This window comes from Oncorhynchus mykiss, chromosome 16 (assembly GCF_057628025.1).
Source record: "Oncorhynchus mykiss isolate SJ-2025 chromosome 16, ASM5762802v1, whole genome shotgun sequence".
Lineage (NCBI taxonomy): Eukaryota > Metazoa > Chordata > Actinopteri > Salmoniformes > Salmonidae > Oncorhynchus > Oncorhynchus mykiss.
Window position 1 is genome coordinate 1926698 of NC_143037.1, and position 18303 is coordinate 1945000.

The window sequence follows — 18303 nt, forward strand, 5'->3', positions numbered from 1 at the left end:
CTGTGAAGGGAAATCTTAATGCTACATCATACAATGACATTCTAGATGATTCTGTGTTCCAACTTTGTGGCAACAGTTTGGGGAAGGCCCTTTCCTGTTTCAGCATGACAATGCCCGCGTGCACAAATCGAGTTCCATACAGAAATGGTTTGTCGAGATCGGTGTGAAAGAACTTGACTGGCCTGCACAGAGCCCTGACCTCAACACAGGCTTAATCGCCCAACATCAGTGCCCGACCTCACTAATGCTTTTATGGAAGCAAGTCCCCGCAGCAATATTCCAACATCTAGTGGAAAACCTTCCCAGAAGAGTGGAGGCTGTTATAGCAGCAACGTTCCTACATCTAGTGGAAAGCCTTCCCAGAAGAGTGGAGGCTGTTATAGTAGCAATGTTCCTACATCTAGTGGAAAGCCTTCCCAGAAGAGTGGAGGCTGTTATAGCAGCAACGTTCCTACATCTAGTGGAAAGCCTTCCCAGAAGAGTGGAGGCTGTTATAGTAGCAATGTTCCTACATCTAGTGGAAATTCCATATTAAAGCCCATGATAATGGACTGAGATGATGGATGAGTAGGTGTCCACGTACTTTTGGTCATGTGGTGTATGTGTTTGCCTTGTCCTGCCCTTCCCTGACTTGCCTTGCTTGGTTAACACACCAGCCTGCCATTCACTATTTATTGTTTAGTGCATACTCCTCAGCTTTCACATTGTCCTCTCCTAGACTCATTCCCTGTTTACTCCTCAGCTTTCACAGTGTCCTCTCCTAGACTCATTCCCTGTTTACTCCTCAGCTTTCACTGTGTCCTCTCCTAGACTCATTCCCTGTTTACTCCTCAGCTTTCAGTGTGTCCTCTCCTAGACTCATTCCCTGTTTACTCCTCAGCTTTCAGTGTATCCTCTCCTAGACTCATTCCCTGTTTACTCCTCAGCTTTCACTGTGTCCTCTCCTAGACTCATTCCCTGTTTACTCCTCAGCTTTCAGTGTATCCTCTCCTAGACTCATTCCCTGTTTACTCCTCAGCTTTCACTGTGTCCTCTCCTAGACTCATTCCCTGTTTACTCCTCAGCTTTCACTGTGTCCTGTCCTAGACTCATTCCCTGTTTACTCCTCAGCTTTCACTGTGTCCTCTCCTAGACTCATTCCCTGTTTACTCCTCAGCTTTCAGTGTGTCCTCTCCTAGACTCATTCCCTGTTTACTCCTCAGTTTTCAGTGTGTCCTCTCCTAGACTCATTCCCTGTTTACTCCTCAGCTTTCACTGTGTCCTCTCCTAGACTCATTCCCTGTTTACTCCTCAGCTTTCAGTGTGTCCTCTCCTAGACTCATTCCCTGTTTACTCCTCAGCTTTCACTGTGTCCTCTCCTACACTTCACAATTACACACGATTTTACTGAGTTACAGTTCATATAAGGAAATTAGTCAATTGAAATAATTAATTAGGCCCTAATCTACGTATTTCACATGACTGGGCAGGGGTGCAGCCATGGGTGTCATAGGCCCACCCACTTGGGAGCCAGGCCCTACTGGGGAGCTAGGTCCAGCCAATCAGAATGAGTTTTTCCCCACAAAAGTGCTTTATTAGAGACAGAAACTCTCCTCAGTTTCATCAGCTGTCTGGGTGGCTGGTCTCAGACGATAAAGATGCCGGATGTGGAGGTCCTGGGCTGGCATGGTTACACGTGGTCTGTGGTTGTGAGGCCGGTTGGACATACTGAAAAATTCTCTAAAATAACGTTGGAGGCGGCTTGTGGTAGAAAAATGAACATTAAATTATCTGGCAACAGCTCTGGTGGACATTCCTACAATCAGCATGTCAATTACACGCTTCCTTAAAACTTGAGACAACTTGTGGCATTGTTTTTTGTGACAAAACTGAAGATTTTAGAGTGGCCTTTTATTGTCCCCAGCACAAGGTGCACCTGTGTAATGCTGTTTAATCACATTCTTGATATGCCACACCTGTCAATTGGATGGATTAACTTGAGAAAAAAAGAAATGCTCACTAACAGGGGTGTAAACAAATTTCTGCACAAAAATTGAGAGAAAAAGATTTTCGTTCATTTTGGAATATTTCTGGGCGTTACGGTTTTCTTCCTGGGAAGGAGAGGAGGACCAAAATGCAGCGTGGTTATGGTTGAACATCTTTAATAAAGATGATAATGTGAACAATATATATATACAAAATAAGAAAACGTGGAAAAACCGAAACAGTCCTAACTGGTGCAAAACACAGAGACAGGAAACCATCCCCCACGAAATACCCAAAGAATATGGCTGCCTAAATATGGTTCCCAATCAGAGACAACGATAAACACCTGCCTCTGATTGAGAACCACTCTAGGCAACCATGGACTTACCTAGAATACTACACTGAACACAACCCCATCAATCTACAAAACCCCTAGACAAGACAAACACATAATCACCCATGTCACACCCTGGCCTGACCACAATAATAAAGAAAACAAAGAATACTAAGGCCAGGGCGTGACAGTACCCCCCCCCCCCCCCCCCGACAGATCCTGGCTGACTGGCGGCTCTGGCAGATCCTGGCTGACTGGCGGATCCTGGCTGAATGGCGGATCCTGGCTGACTGGCGGATCCTGGCTGACTGGCGGCTCTGGAAGATCCTGGCTGACTGGCGGATCCTGGTTGACTGGCGGCTCTGGCAGATCCTGGCTGACTGGCGGATCCTGGCTGAATGGCGGATCCTGGCTGACTGGCGGATCCTGGCTGACTGGCGGATCCTGGTTGACTGGCGGCTCTGGCGGATCCTGGCTGACTGGCGGCTCTGGCGGGTCCTGGCTGACTGGTGGCTCTGGCGGGTTCCTGGCTGACTGGCGGCTCTGGAAGATCCTGGCTGCCTGGCGGCTCTGGAAGATCCTGGCTGACTGGCGGCTCTGGCGGTTCATGACAGACGGGAGACTCTGGCGGCTCATGACAGACGGGAGACTCTGGCGGCTCATGACAGACGGGAGACTCTGGCGGCTCATGACAGACGGGAGACTCTGGCGGCTCATGACAGACGAGAGACTCTGGCGGCTCATGACAGACGGGAGACTCTGGCGGCTCATGACAGACGGGAGACTCTGGCGGCTCATGACAGACGGGAGACTCTGGCGGCTCATGACAGACTGGAGACTCTGGCGGCTCATGACAGACGGGAGACTCTGGCGGCTCATGACAGACGGGAGACTCTGGCGGCTCATGACAGACGGGAGACTCTGGCGGCTCATGACAGACGGGAGACTCTGGCGGCTCATGACAGACGGGAGACTCTGGCGGCTCTGGACAGACGGGAGACTCTGGCGGCTCTGGACAGACGGGAGACTCTGGAGGCCTAATGTACGGCGGCCCAAGGAGACGCACTGGAGACCAGATGCGTAGAGCCGGCTTCATGGCACCTGGCTCGATGCCCACTCTAGCCCGGCCAATACGAGGAGCTGGGATGTACCGCACCGGGCTATGCACCCGCGCTGGGGACACCGTGCGCTCCACAGCATAACGTGGTGCCTGCCCGGTCTCTCTCGCCCCCGGTAAGCACAGGAAGTTGGCGCAGGTCTCCTACCTGGCTTCGCCATACTCCCTGTGTGCCCTCCCCAATACATTTTTGGGGCTGACTCTCAGGCTTCCATCCACGCCGCCGTGCTGCCTCCTCATACCAGCGCCTCTCCGCCTTCGCTGCCTCCAGCTCTTCCTTGGGGCGGCGATATTCTCCTGGCTGAGCCCAGGGTCCTTTACCGTCCAACTCATCCTCCCATGTCCAGTCCTCCTTGTGCTGCTCCTGCTGCCGCTGCCTGTCACCACGCTGCTTGGTCCTGTTGTGGTGGGTGATTCCTACACGATCGTCGTAAGGAGCGGACCAAAATTCAGCGTGGTATGTGTTCATGATTATTTTTTAATTAAAGAAAGCACTGAACACTGAATACAAACTATACGAAGCTATAATGAGAACTGTGCTGAACACAAGCAACTAACATAGACAATCACCCACAACCCACAATGACAAAACAGGCTACCTAAATATGGCTCCCAATCAGAGACAATGACAAACACCTGCCTCTGATTGAGAACCATATCAGGCCAAACACAGAAACAGACAAACTAGACATCCAACATAGAATGCCCACTCAGATCACACACTGACCAAACAAAACATAGAAACATACAAAGCAAACTATGGTCAGGGTTTGACAGGTGTTGATGGTATTCTCAATTAAATGATAAAATATACAGACCACAAATTCCAATTGGCTATACTAAAACTATTTAACATCATGCTCAGCTCTGGCATCTTCCCCAATATTTGGAACCAAGGACTGATCATCCCAATACACACAAGTGGAGACACATTTGTCCCCAATAACTACTGGGGGGCGTCAACAGCAACCTTGGGAAAATCATCTGCATTATCATTAACAAACAAAAAAACTATACATACCTCGGCCTAAACATCAGCGCCACAGGTAACTTCCACAAATCTGTGAGAGAATTCGGAAAGTATACAGACACTTCACTTTTTGTTACGTTTCAACCTTATTCTTATTCAAAAATGGATTAAATTATTATTTTTTTTAACCTTTATTTAACCAGGCAAGTCAGTTAAAGAACAAATTCTTATTTTCAATGACGGTCTAACAGTGGGTTAACTGCCTTGTTCAGGGGCAGAACGACAGATTTGTACCTTGTCAGCTCGGGAGTTTGAACTTGCAACCTTGCGGTTACTAGTCCAACGCTCTAACCACTAGGCTACCCTGCCTCTCCAATCTACACACAATACACCATAATGAAAACGTGAAAAAAGGTTTTTAGAAATGTTTGCAAATGTATTAAATATAAAAAAACTGAAATATCTTATTTACATAAGTAGTCAAACCCTTTGCTATGAGACTCGAAATTGAGCTCAGATGCATCCTGTTTCCATTGATCATCCTTGAGATGTTTCTACAACTTGATTTGAAGTCCACCTGTGGTCAATTCTATTGATTAGACATGATTTGGAAAAGCACACACCTGTCTATATAAGGTCCCACAGTTGACAGTGCATGTCAAGGCAAAAACCAACCCATGAGGTTGAAGGAGTTGTCTGTAGAGCGCCGAGACAGGATTGTGTCGAGGCACAGATCTGGGGAAGGGCACCAAAACATTTATTCAGCATTGAAGGTCCCCAAGAACACAGTGGCCTCCATCATTCTTGAATGGAAGAAGTTTGGAACCACCAAGACTCCTCCGAGCAATCGGGGGAGAAGGGCAATCGGGGGAGAAGGACCTCGGTCAGGGAGGTGACCAAGAACCCGACTCTGACAGTGCTCCAGAGATGTTCTCTGTCAAGATGGGAGAACCTTCCAGAAGGACAACCATCTCTGCAGCGCTGCACCAATCAGGCCTTTATGGTAGAGTGGCCAGACGGAAGCCACTCCTCAGTAATAGGAAGATGACAGTCCACTTGGATTTTAGCAAAAATGACTATGAGAAACAAGAACCTCTGGTCTGATGAACCCAATATTGAACTATTTGGCCTGAATGTCAAGTGTCATGTCTGGAAGAAAACAGGCACTGCTCATCACCTGGCCAATACCATCCCTACGGTGAAGCATGGTGGTGGCAGCATTATGCCGTGGGGATGTTTTTCAGCGGCAGGGACTGGGAGACAAGTCAGGATCGAGGGAAAGATGAACAGAGAAAAGTACAGGAAGATCCTTGATGAAAACCTGCTCCAGAGCACTCAGGACCTCAGACTGGGGTGAAGGTTCACCTTTCAAAAGGACAATGACCCTAAACACACAGCCAAGACCACGCAAGAGTGGCTTTGGGACAAGTCTCTGAATGTCCTTGAGTGGCCCAGCCAGAGCCCGGACTTGAACCTGATCATACCCAAGAAGACTCGAGGCTGTAATCGCTGCCAAAGGTGCTTCAACAAAGTACTGAGTAAAGGGTCTGAATACTGATGGAAATGTGACATTTCAGTTTTTTATTTTTAATACATTTGCAAAAATGACTAAAAACCTGAGAGAGAGAGAAACATACAAATCCATGTACACAAACAACAAGTGTGCGGTTAAAGTTGTCAAAAAACACACACATTTCTTCACACAGGGTCGTGGGGTGAGACAGCTTAAGCCCCATCCTCTTCAACATATATATCAACGATTTGACGAGGGAACAAGAACAGTCTGCAGCACCCGACCTCACCCTACTAGACTCTGAAGTCAAATGTCTACTGTTTTCTGATGATCTGGTGCTTCTGTCACCAACCAAGGAGGGCCTACAGCAGCACCTAGATCTTCTGTACAGATTCTGTCAGACCTGGGCCCTGACTGTAAATCTCAGTAAGACAAAATTAACAGTGTTCCAAAACAGGTCCAGTTGCCAGGTACACAAATACAAATTCCATCTAGACACCGTTGCCCTAGAGCACACAAAAAACGATACATATCTCGGCCTAAACATCAGCGCCACAGGTAACTTCCACAAAAGCCGTGAACGATCTGAGAGACAAGGCAAGAAGGGCCTTCTACGCCATCAAAAGGAACATAAAATCTGAAATAGCAATTAGAATGTGGCAAAAGAATCAGTTATAGAACCCATTGCCCTTCATTGCTGTTTGGTCTGGGGTCCACTCACCAACCAAAAAAATCACAAACTGGGACAAAGCGATTCCCAAACCAAACCTTCCATAACAAAGCCATCACCTACAGAGAGATGAACCTGGAGAAGAGCCCCCTAAGCAAGTTGGTCCTGGGGCTCTGTTCACAAACACAAACACACCCCACAGAGCCCCAGGACAGAAACACAATTAAACCCAACCAAATCATGAGAAAACAAAATGATAATTACTTGACAGATTGGAAAGAATTAACAAAAAAACTGAGCAAACTAGAATGCTATTTGGCCCTAAACAGAGAGTACACAGTGGCAGAATACCTGACCACCGTGACTGACTCAAACTTAAGGAAAGTTTTGACTATGTACAGACTCAGTGAGCATAGCCTTGCTATTGAGAAAGGCCACCGTAGGCAGACATGGCTATGTGCTCACTGCCCACAAAATTGTTTGGAAACTGAGCTGCACTTCCTCCTGCCAAATGTATGACCAGAGACATATTAGATTACACAGACCCACAAAGAATTCAAAAAGAAATCAAATTTGGATAAACTCCCATGTCTACTGGGTGAAATTCCACAGTGTGACATCACAGCAGCAAGATTTGTGACCTGTTGCCACAAGAAAAGGGCAACCAGTGAAGAACAAACACCATTGTAAATACAACCTATATTTATGTTGACACTGTATATAGACATAATATAACATTTGAAATGTCTTTATTCTTTTAGAGCTTTTGTGAGTGTAATGTTTACTGTACATTTTGTATTGTTTATTTCACTTTTGTCACATGCTTTGGCAATGTAAACATTTATTTCAAGTGACAATAAAGCCCTTGAGAGAGAGCAGAGAGCAGAGAGAGAGAAAGAGAGAGAGAGAGCATACCAGACCATGTAACAGGTGTACTGTAGTACTGACAGGATATAACACAGCTGAGCATTCTGGCTGGTTTAGCCCCAGGCCTGTCATGTTTTCTCCCCCAAGGGCGTAGCTGTACCAGGTGTCCTCTGGTCAACCCTGGGCTGTGGCTGGGATCAACCAGGTGTCCTCTGGTCAACCCTGGGCTGTGGCTGGGATAAACCAGGTGTCCTCTGGTCAACCCGGAGTCTGAGGCTGGGTTCAACCAGGTGTCCTCTGGTCAACCCTGAGTCTGAGGCTGGGTTCAACCAGGTGTCCTCTGGTCCAACCCTGAGTCTGAGGCTGGGTTCAGCCAGATATTTTTATATTTGCCAAGAGCCAGCCATGTTACTCAGTGAGAGCTATTTCCTCATCAAGGTTATCTGTCTGGCTGTGTCTCCTCCCTGGCATTGTTTGACTATAAATGAAATGTAAACAGGGCTGTGAGTGAGTGGACTTTATCCCTCTTTGTTGAAACAGAGGGAGAGGGAGTGGGAGAGCGGGAGAGGGAGAGCGGGAGAGGGAGAGAGGGAGGGAGAGAGGGAGGGAGGGAGTGGGAGAGCGGGAGAGGGAGAGAGAGAGGGAGAGAGAGGTAGAGAGGGAGAGAGAGGGAGGGAGAGAGGGAGAAGGAGAGAAGGAGAGAGGGAGAAGGAGAGGGAGATGGAGAGAGAGGGAGAGGGAGAGGGAGGGAGAGGGAGAGGGAGGGAGAGAGAGAGAGGGAGAAGGAGAGGGAGAGAGGGAGAAGGAGAGGGAGAGAGGGAGGGAGAGAGGGAGAAGGAGAGGGAGAGCGGGAGAGGGAGAGAGGGAGAAGGAGAGGGAGAAGGAGAGGGAGAGAGGGAGAGAGGGAGAGAGGGAGGGAGGGAGAGAGAGGGAGAGGGAGAGAGGGAGAGCAGGAGAGGGAGAGAGTGAGAGAGTGAGAGAGTGAGAGAGTGAGAGAGTGAGAGAGTGAGAGAGTGAGAGCGGGAGAGGGAGAGGGAGGAGAGAGAGGGAGAGCGGGAGAGGGAGAGAGGGAGAAGGAGAGGGAGAGAGGGAGAGCAGGTGAGGGAGAGAGGGAGAAGGAGAGGGAGAGGGAGAGCAGGAGAGGGAGAGGGAGGGCAGGAGAGGGAGAAGGAGAGGGAGAGGGAGAGAAGGAGAGAGAGAGGGAGAGCAGGAGAGGGAGAGAGGGAGAAGGAGAGGGAGAGGGAGAGGGAGAGAAGGAGAGGGAGAGAGGGAGAAGGATAGGGAGAGGGAGAGAAGGAGAGGGAGAGAGGGAGAAGGAGAGGGGGAGAAGGAGAGGGAGAGAGGGAGAAGGAGAGGGAGAGAAGGAGAGGGAGAAGGAGAGGGAGAGAGGGAGAGAGGGAGAAGGAGAGGGAGAGGGAGAGAAGGAGAGGGAGAGAGGGAGAAGGAGAGGGAGAAGGAGAGGGAGAGGGAGAAGGAGAGGGAGAGAAGGAGAGGGGGAGAGGGAGAGCAGGAGAGGGAGAGAGGGAGAAGGAGAGGGAGAGGGAGAGAGAGAGAGGGAGAGCAGGAGAGGGAGAGAGGGAGAGGGAGAGAAGGAGAGGGAGAAAGGGAGAAGGAGAGGGAGAGAAGGAGAGGGAGAGAGGGAGAAGGAGAGGGAGAGGGAGAGAAGGATAGGGAGAGGGAGAGAAGGAGAGAGGGAGAAGGAGAGGGAGAGAGGGAGAGGGAGAGAAGGGGAGGGAGAGGGAGAGAAGGGGAGGGAGAGGGAGAGAAGGAGAGGGAGAAAGGGAGAAGGAGAGGGAGAGAGGGAGAGAGAGCGGTTAATCATTTGCATGAAGCAACAAGGTCAAGTTTCACTGTTTCATAGCTTTGTGTCCAGAATGATGAGATTGAGTTAACACCAGACAATGAGGGATATACCCAGCCCCTAACCCCCCACCCCTAACCCCCCAGCCCTCTACACCCAGCCCCTAACCCCCCACCCCTAACCCCACACCCCTAACCCCCCAGCCCTCTACACCCAGCCCCTAACCCCCCACCCCTAACACCCCCACCCCTCTACACCCAGCCCCTAACCCCCCACCCCTAACCCCCCAGCCCTCTACACCCAGCCCCTAACCCCCCACCCCTCTACACCCAGCCCCTAACCCCCCACCTCTCTACACCCAGCACCTAACCCCCTGTACTCCCTGTTCACCCAACACTGCTTGGCTGTGCATTACTCCACCACCACCATCATCATCATCAAGTTTGCTGATGACACAACAGTGGTAGGCCTGATCACCGACGACAATGAGACAGCCTATAGCGAGGAGGTCAGAGACCTGGCAGTGTGGTGCCAGGACAACAACCTCTCCCTCAACGTCAGCAAGACAATGGAGCTGATCGTGGACGACACGGGTCTGTAGTGGAGTGGATCGAGAGCTTCAAGTTCCTTTGTGACATCACATCGCTAAGGACCTATCGTGGTCCAAACACACCAACACATTCGTGAAGAGGGCATGACAACGCCTCTTTCCCTCTCAGGAGGCTAAAAAGATTTGGCCCTCAGATCCTCAGAATGTTCTACAGTCGAAGCATTTAATGTGTCTGGACTGCATCACTGTTAGGCATCACTGTTAGGCATCACTGTTAGGCATCACTGTTACGCATCACTGTTAGGCATCACTGTTAGGCATCACTGTTAGGCATCACTGTTAGGCATCACTGTTAGGCATCACTGTTAGGCATCTGATCGTAAGGGGTGCAGAGGGTAACGCTTCACTGGGGCCCGGTTCCCTGCCATCCAGGACCTCTATACCAGACGGTGTCAGAAACAAGTCCCTAACAATTGTCACAACACTCTAGACACCCGATGTCATAGACTGTTCTCTCTGCTACCGAACGGTTCGCGGTACCGATACACCAAGTCCGGAACAAACAGGTTCCTGAACAGCTACTATCCCACAAAAGCTCCCGACGAAGGCCTTGAGGCCGATATGTCAAACGTTTTAAAGGAGTAGTGAGCGGGTTTCTTCTTCAAGGACTGATAAATAGGTCCCTGGACTATCTGCATCACATACACTGCTGCTACTGTTTATTATATATCCTGTTACCTAGTCACTTTATATCCCGACCTACAGGGCATTCGAAAAGTATTCAGACGCCTCCACATTTTCTTACATTACAGCCTTATTCTAAAATGGATTAAATCGTTGTTTCCCCTCATCAATCTACACACACTACCCCCATAATGACAAAGCAAAAACAGGATTTTAGAACGTTTTGCAAATGTATTAAAAAAATAAATTACAAATTAAAAATCACATTTACATAAGTATTCAGACCCTTTACTCAGTACTTTGTTGAAGCACCTTTGGCAGAAGTATTGGGTCTTCTTGGGTATGATGCTACAAGCTTGGCACACCTGTATTTGGGGTGTTTCTCCCATTCTTCTCTGCAGATCCTCTCAAGTTCTGTCAGGTTGGATGGGGAGCGTTGCTGCACAGCTATTTTCAGGCCTCTCCAGAGATGTTCGATCGGGTTCAAGTCAAGTCCAGGCTCTGGCTGGGCCACTCAAGAGCATTCAGAGACTTGTCCCAAAGCCACTCCTGCGTTGTCATGGCTGTGTGCTTAGGGTCGTTTTCCTGTTTGAAGGTGAACCTTCGCTCCAGTCTGAGGTTCTGAGCACTCTGGAGCAGGTTTTCATCAAGGATCTCTCTGTACTTCGCTCTGTTCATCTTTACCTCGATCCTGACTAGTCTCCCAGTCCCTACTGCTGAAAAAGATCCCTACAGCATGATGCTGCCACCACCATACTTCACTCTAGGGATGGTGCCAGGTTTCCTCCAGACGTGACGCTTGGCATTCAGGCCAGAGTTCAAACTTGGTATCATCAGACTAGATCATCTTCTTTCTCATGGTCCGAGAGTCTTAAGGTGCCTTTTGGCAAACTCCAAGCAGGCTGTCATCATTTTACTAAGGAGTGCCTTCCGTCTGGCCACTTTACCATAAAGGTCTGATTGGTGGAGTGCTGCAGAGATGGTTGTCCTTCTGGATGGTTCTCCCTTCTCCACAGAAGAACTCTGGAGCTCTGTCAGTGTGACCATCGGGTTCTTGGTCACCTCCCTGACCAAGGCCCTTCTCCCCTGATTGCTCAGTTTGGTCGGGCGGCCAGCTCTAGGAAGAGTCTTGGTGGTTCCAAACTTCTTCCATTTAAGCATGATGGAGGCCACTGCGTTCTTGGTGACATTCAATGCTACAGACATTTTGTGGTACCCTTCCCTGTCTCGGAATGCGACAGACAATTTCTTTGAGCTCGTGGCCTGCTTTTCACTCTGACATTCACTGTAAACTGTGGGACCTACAGGTGTGCGCTTTTCCAAATCATGTCCAATCACTTGAATTTACCACAGGTTGACTCCAATCAAGTTGCAGAAACATTGAAAGGATGATCAATGGAAACAGGATGCGCCTGAGCTCAATTTCGAGACTCATAGCAAAGGGTCTGAATACTTATGTAAATAAAATATTGATGTTTTAAACATTTTATAAATGTGAAACAATTTCTAAAAACCTGTTTCCACTTTGTCATTATGGGGTATTGTGATGTCATTGTGGGGTATTGTGATGTCATTATGGGGTATTGTGATGTCATTGTGGGGTATTGTGATGTCATTATGGGGTATTGTGATGTCATTATGGGGTATTGTATGTAGATTGATAAAGAATACATTTTAGAATAAGACTGTAAAGTAACAAAATGTGAAAAAAAGTCAAGGGGGGGTCTGAATACTTTCAGAATGCACTGTATATGTACATATCGAACTCAATGACCTCGTACCCCTGCACATCGACCTGTTACTGGTACCCTGTGTATAGAGCCAGGTATCATTAATCATCATGTATTTATTTATACTTTTGTTATTATGTGTTATAACTCTTCTATTATTTCTCGATTTTCTATCTCTATGTATGGTTGTGAAGGGCCCATAAGTCATCATTTCACTGTTAGTCTACACCTGTTGTTTACGAAGCGTGTGACAAATACAACTATATATATTTGTTTAACTGACAACGGATTTACCTGGATCGGTACCGACTAGTGGAACCTTGAGAGTTAACCATCCCCCTGTGAACGGGTTTTGTGTGTCATATTTTTAAATAAAAAAAAATGTATTAAAAAAAAAATCCGGTAGAAAAAATGAGATATGATTTACAGGATTTTAACGAGGGACCAGACGACCTTCTGATACAGGATGAAACCTGATTAAAACAAAGTGTGCATCCCTTTAGAGTCTTCTGCATTTTAATAAATGTTGTTCCCATAATCCAGAACTGGCAGGAAAGTTGATCGATCTGCGTCCTGCTGTTTAGAGAGAAGCAAGATCTATTTTCTAAAGAAACCCACATCTCCCTTACGTTTTTAAATGTTACATCTTTATCAGTCCAAATGCTCGATGAGATCATCCTCCAGTGAGTAAACATCTAGTCCAAATGAGACCTTTTTGTGTGAATCAGAACAACATATTTTTAGTTTTTCCATCATTAAGTACAAGTTGCCAATGGCAGGACAGCACAAACAGATCTGGGACCAGACGACCTGACATGCTCTATAAAGACATAGGAGATGGCAGGACAGCACAAACAGATCTGGGACCAGACGACCTGACATGCTCTATAAAGACATAGGAGATGGCAGGACAGCACAAACAGATCTGGGACCAGACGACCTGACATGCTCTATAAAGACATAGGAGATGGCAGGACAGCACAAACAGATCTGGGACCAGACGACCTGACATGCTCTATAAAGACATAGGAGATGTCAGGACAGCACAAACAGATCTGGGACCAGACGACCTGACACGCTCTATAAAGACATAGGAGATGGCAGGACAACACAAACAGATCTGGGACCAGACGACCTGACATGCTCTATAAAGACATAGGAGATGTCAGGACAAACAGATCTGGGACCAGACGACCTGACATGCTCTATAAAGACATAGGAGATATCAGGACAGCACAAACAGATCTGGGACCAGACGACCTGACATGTTCTATAAAGACATAGGAGATGTCAGGACAGCACAAACAGATCTGGGACCAGACAACTGTAGCTCTGCTTTGGCCTGTATTACCTGTTGTCCTCCTTATCATCCCAAATACAGCCTTTCTGGTTACCTTCTCTAGTCTGATGCCACTGGGTGCTAAATCCAGGCATTGATGTATCTGTGGGAGGCAGGTTGGAGGTGGAGGGGTGGGGTGGTGGTGGTTAGGTGACAGATGGCCCTGGTGGCTGTGGACAGCTCTCAATCCCCCCCCCCCCCCCCCCCCTCTACCCATGTCTTTATCTCTCTCTCTCTCTCTCTGGTGGTGGGAGAGCCTGGGAGGTTGGAAGGAGGGTGGGAGAGCCTGGGAGGTTGGAAGGAGGGTGGGAGGTTGGAAGGAGGGTGGGAGAGCCTGGGAGGTTGGAATGAGAGTGGGAGGTTGGAAGGAGGGTGGGAGGTTGGAAGGAGGGTGGGAGAGCCTGGGAGGTTGGAAGGAGGGTGGGAGAGCCTAAGAGGGTGGGAGAGCCTGGGAGGTTGGAAGGAGGGTGGGAAGTTGGAAGGAGGGTGGGAGAGCCTGGGAGGGTGGGAGAGCCTGGGAGGTTGGAAGGAGGGTGGGAGAGCCTGGGAGGTTGGAAGGAGAGTGGGAAAGCCTGGGAGGTTGGAAGGAGGGTGGGAGAGCCTGGGAGGTTGGAATGAGGGTGGGAGGTTGGAAGGAGAGTGGGAGAGCCTGGGAGGTTGGAAGGAGAGTGGGAGAGCCTGGGAGGGTGGGAGAGCCTGGGAGGTTGGAAGGAGGGTGGGAGGTTGGAAGGAGGGTGGGAGAGCCTGGGAGGGTGGGAGAGCCTGGGAGGTTGGAAGGAGGGTGGGAGAGCCTAGGAGGTTGGAAGGAGAGTGGGAAAGCCTGGGAGGTTGGAAGGAGGGTGGGAGAGCCTGGGAGGTTGGAATGAGGGTGGGAGGTTGGAAGGAGAGTGGGAGAGCCTGGGAGGTTGGAACGAGGGTGGGAGAGCCTGGGAGGTTGGAATGAGGGTGGGAGGTTGGAAGGAGAGTGGGAGAGCCTGGGAGGTTGGAAGGAGAGTGGGAAAGCCTGGGAGGTTGGAAGGAGGGTGGGAGAGCCTGGGAGGTTGGAATGAGGGTGGGAGGTTGGAAGGAGAGTGGGAAAGCCTGGGAGGTTGGAAGGAGGGTGGGAGAGCCTGGGAGGTTGGAAGGAGAGTGGGAGAGCCTGGGAGGTTGGAAGGAGGGTGGGAGAGCCTGGGAGGTTGGAACGAGGGTGGGAGAGCCTGGGAGGTTGTATGTTCTCCAGCTGTGTTGTAGCTGGAACCAGGCCTGCTAGAAGAAACAGAGGAGAGGCAACATAATGAATCCCACACCATCCCCGTCAACATCCCATAGCCTCCTCTTGACTACATGCACTTTTATAGTGAGGGGGGAGAGGATAAGGGTTGGATGGATGAGGAGAGAGAGAGAGGACAGGAGAGAGAGGAGAAAGAGAGAGAGAGAACGAGGAGAGGAGAGAGAGAGAAAGAGGGGAGAGAGAGACAGAGAAAGAGATGAGAGCCAGAGAGAGAGAGGACAGGAGAGAGAGGAGAGAGAGAGAGAGGAAAGGAGAGTGAAGAGAGAGAGGAAAGGAGAGAGAGAGAGCGAGGAGAGAGAGAGGAAAGGAGAGTGAGGCGAGAGAGAGGATAGGAGAGAGAGAGGAAAGGAGAGTGGAGAGAGAGAGGAAAGGAAAGAGAGAGAGAGCGAGGAGAGAGAGAGGAAGGAGAGAGAGAGAGAGCCAGGAGAGAGAGAGGACAGGAGAGAGAGAGGAGATGAGAGAGAGGAGAGAGAGTTTAGCATGTGTTGAATTTATGGATTTCTGAATCTCAGCAGGAGAAATACTTTACTTTATGATCATTCCCAAGACGAGCTGTTGCTTTTTATTTAGAACTAATTCAACTTTGTTGGAGGTAGGGAGTCATGGAGGGCAGTATTCATAGTAGTGCACTGTAGTGAATAGGGAGCCATTTTGGATCCACTATAGTGAATAGGGAGCCATTTTGGATGCACTATAGTGAATAGGAAACATTTTGGGTGCAGGTAGAATGTGACTGACTGACGACAACTGTTTCCAAGGCCCTGTTTCCAAGGCCCTGTTTCCAAGGCCCTGTTTCCAAGGCCCTGTTTCCAAGGCCCTGTTTCCAAGGCCCTGTTTCCAAGGCCCTGTTTCCAAGGCCCTGTTTCCAAGGCCCTGTTTCCAACCAAACCAGAACATCTGTGTAACATGCTATTATATCTGTATTTTCACCAGACCAGACTAGATGTACTTATCCTCTACAGCAGTTGTGTGTGTCGTGTCTCTCTGCTCTGTGTGTGTGTTGTTTCTCTCTGATCTGTGTGTCCATCTCGTGTCTCTCTGCACTGTGTGTGTGTGTGTGTCGTGTCTCTCTGCTCTGTGTGTGTGTTGTTTCTCTCTGATCTGTGTGTCCATCTCGTGTCTCTCTGCACTGTGTGTGTGTGTGTGTCGTGTCTCTCTGCTCTGTGTGTGTGTTGTTTCTCTCTGATCTGTGTGTCCATCTCGTGTCTCTCTGCACTGTGTGTGTGTGTGTGTCGTGTCTCTCTGCTCTGTGTGTGTGTTGTTTCTCTCTGATCTGTGTGTCCATCTCGTGTCTCTCTGCACTGTGTGTGTGTGTGTGTCGTGTCTCTCTGCTCTGTGTGTGTGTTGTTTCTCTCTGATCTGTGTGTCCATCTCGTGTCTCTCTGCACTGTGTGTGTGTGTGTGTCGTGTCTCTCTGTTCTGTGTGTGTGTTGTTTCTCTCTGATCTGTGTGTCCATCTCGTGTCTCTCTGCTCTGTGTGTGTGTCGTGTCTCTCTGATCTGTGTGTCCATCTCGTGTCTCTCTGCACTGTGTGTGTGTGTGTGTCGTGTCTCTCTGTTCTGTGTGTGTGTTGTTTCTCTCTGATCTGTGTGTCCATCTCGTGTCTCTCTGATCTGTGTGTGTGTGTGTCGTGTCTCTCTGATCTGTGTGTGTGTTGTTTCTCTCTGATCTGTGTGTCCATCTCGTGTCTCTCTGCACTGTGTGTGTGTGTGTCGTGTCTCTCTGTTCTGTGTGTGTGTTGTTTCTCTCTGATATGTGTGTCCATCTTGTGTCTCTCTGATCTGTGTGTGTGTCATGTCTCTCTGATCTGTGTGTCCATCTCGTGTCTCTCTGCACTGTGTGTGTGTGTGTGTCGTGTCTCTCTGTTCTGTGTGTGTGTTGTTTCTCTCTGATCTGTGTGTCCATCTCGTGTCTCTCTGATCTGTGTGTGTGTGTGTTGTGTCTCTCTGATCTGTGTCCATCTCGTGTCTCTCTGCTCTGTTTATAATCTCATTCAACACGAAGACATTAGAACCCTAACTACTTGACTTTTCCAATCACAAGGCTTTCTCCTCTACTCTATTCTTAGTTCAGTCCTGTACTCTGGACACTGAACTCAATCATAATCACTGCTCTGATTTCTTGGAAATCAAAGCTCTGATGTTGTCTACCAACACATTTTGTGTGTGTGTGTGTGTGTGTGTGTGTGTGTGTGTGTGTGTGTGTGTGTGTGTGTGTGTGTGTGAGTGTGAGTGTGAGTGTGAGTGTGAGTGAGTGAGTGAGTGTGTGTGTGTGTGTGTGTGTGAGTGTGAGTGTGAGTGTGAGTGTGTGAGTGTGAGTGTGAGTGTGAGTGTGAGTGTGAGTGTGAGTGTGAGTGTGAGTGTGAATGTGAGTGTGAGTGTGAGTGTGAGTGTGAGTGTGAGTGTGAGTGTGTGTGTGTGTGTGTGTGTGTGTGTGTGTGAGTGTGTGTGTGAGTGTGAGTGAAAGGCCTCTGACTGAATGAATTACATTTTATTTTTGTGCCAAATCTCCAATTGTCAACCCATCCCTTAATTGACACAAACAAACATTACAATAATTCACTGTGGTAAATAAATGCTAATTTTTCTTCCGGTGTTCTCTGCATTGTACATCACATAAAGACTTAAAAGTCCAAATCAGTACATAATAGTAAATTACATCCTCTAACGATGTGTGCTGAGAGTCAGGAAGCAAGTTCAGGGAGTGAGTGTTTTAATAAACAAACAAATCAAACACGAACACACAAACAAACGCAACCGGCATGGAAACAGAGGCAATAACACCAGAGGAAAGAACCTAGAGGAGAGACAGATAGAGAGAAGATAATCAAGGAGGTGATGGAGTCCAGGTTAGTGACAGATAGGGGGAAGATAATCAAGGAGGTGATGGAGTCCAGGTGAGAGATGGATAGAGGGAAGATAATCAAGGTGGTGATGGAGTCCAGGTGAGTGACAGATAGAGGGAAGATAATCAAGGTGGTGATGGAGTCCAGGGGAGTGACAGATAGGGGGAAGATAATCAAGGAGGTGATGGAGTCCAGGTGAGTGACAGATAGGGGGAAGATAATCAAGGTGGTGATGGAGTCCAGGGGAGTGACAGATAGGGGGAAGATAATCAAGGAGGTGATGGAGTCCAGGTGAGAGACAGATAGAGGGAAGATAATCAAGGAGGTGATGGAGTCCAGGTGAGTGACAGATGTAGGGAAGGTAATCAAGGAGGTGATGGAGTCCAGGTAAGTGACAGATAGAGGGAAGATAATCAAGGAGGTGATGGAGTCCGGGTGAGTGACAGATAGAGGGAAGATAATAAAGGAGGTGATGGAGTCCAGGTGAGTGACAGATAGAGGGAAGATAATCAAGGAGGTGATGGAGTCCAGGTGAGTGACAGATGTAGGGAAGATAATCAAGGAGGTGATGGAGTCCAGGTGAGTGACAGATAGAGGGAAGATAATAAAGGAGGTGATGGAGTCCAGGTGAGTGACAGACACAGGGAA

At 48.7% G+C, this 18303-nt stretch overlaps 1 protein-coding gene across 1 annotated transcript in view; it reads right to left on the bottom strand.

Moving 5' to 3' along the window:
- Positions 1 to 13236: 13236 nt before the first annotated feature.
- LOC118939484 (uncharacterized) overlaps positions 13237 to 18303 on the bottom strand; it is a 22734-nt gene continuing 17667 nt past the window's right edge. Inside the window, exons 2-4 of the mRNA XM_090201674.1 lie at positions 13798 to 14785; positions 13402 to 13406; positions 13237 to 13281 (exon numbers count right to left, since the gene is read on the bottom strand). Coding sequence (XP_090057800.1) covers positions 13237 to 13281; positions 13402 to 13406; positions 13798 to 14785 — 1038 coding nt within the window. The remainder of the gene's footprint in view (positions 13282 to 13401; positions 13407 to 13797; positions 14786 to 18303) is intronic.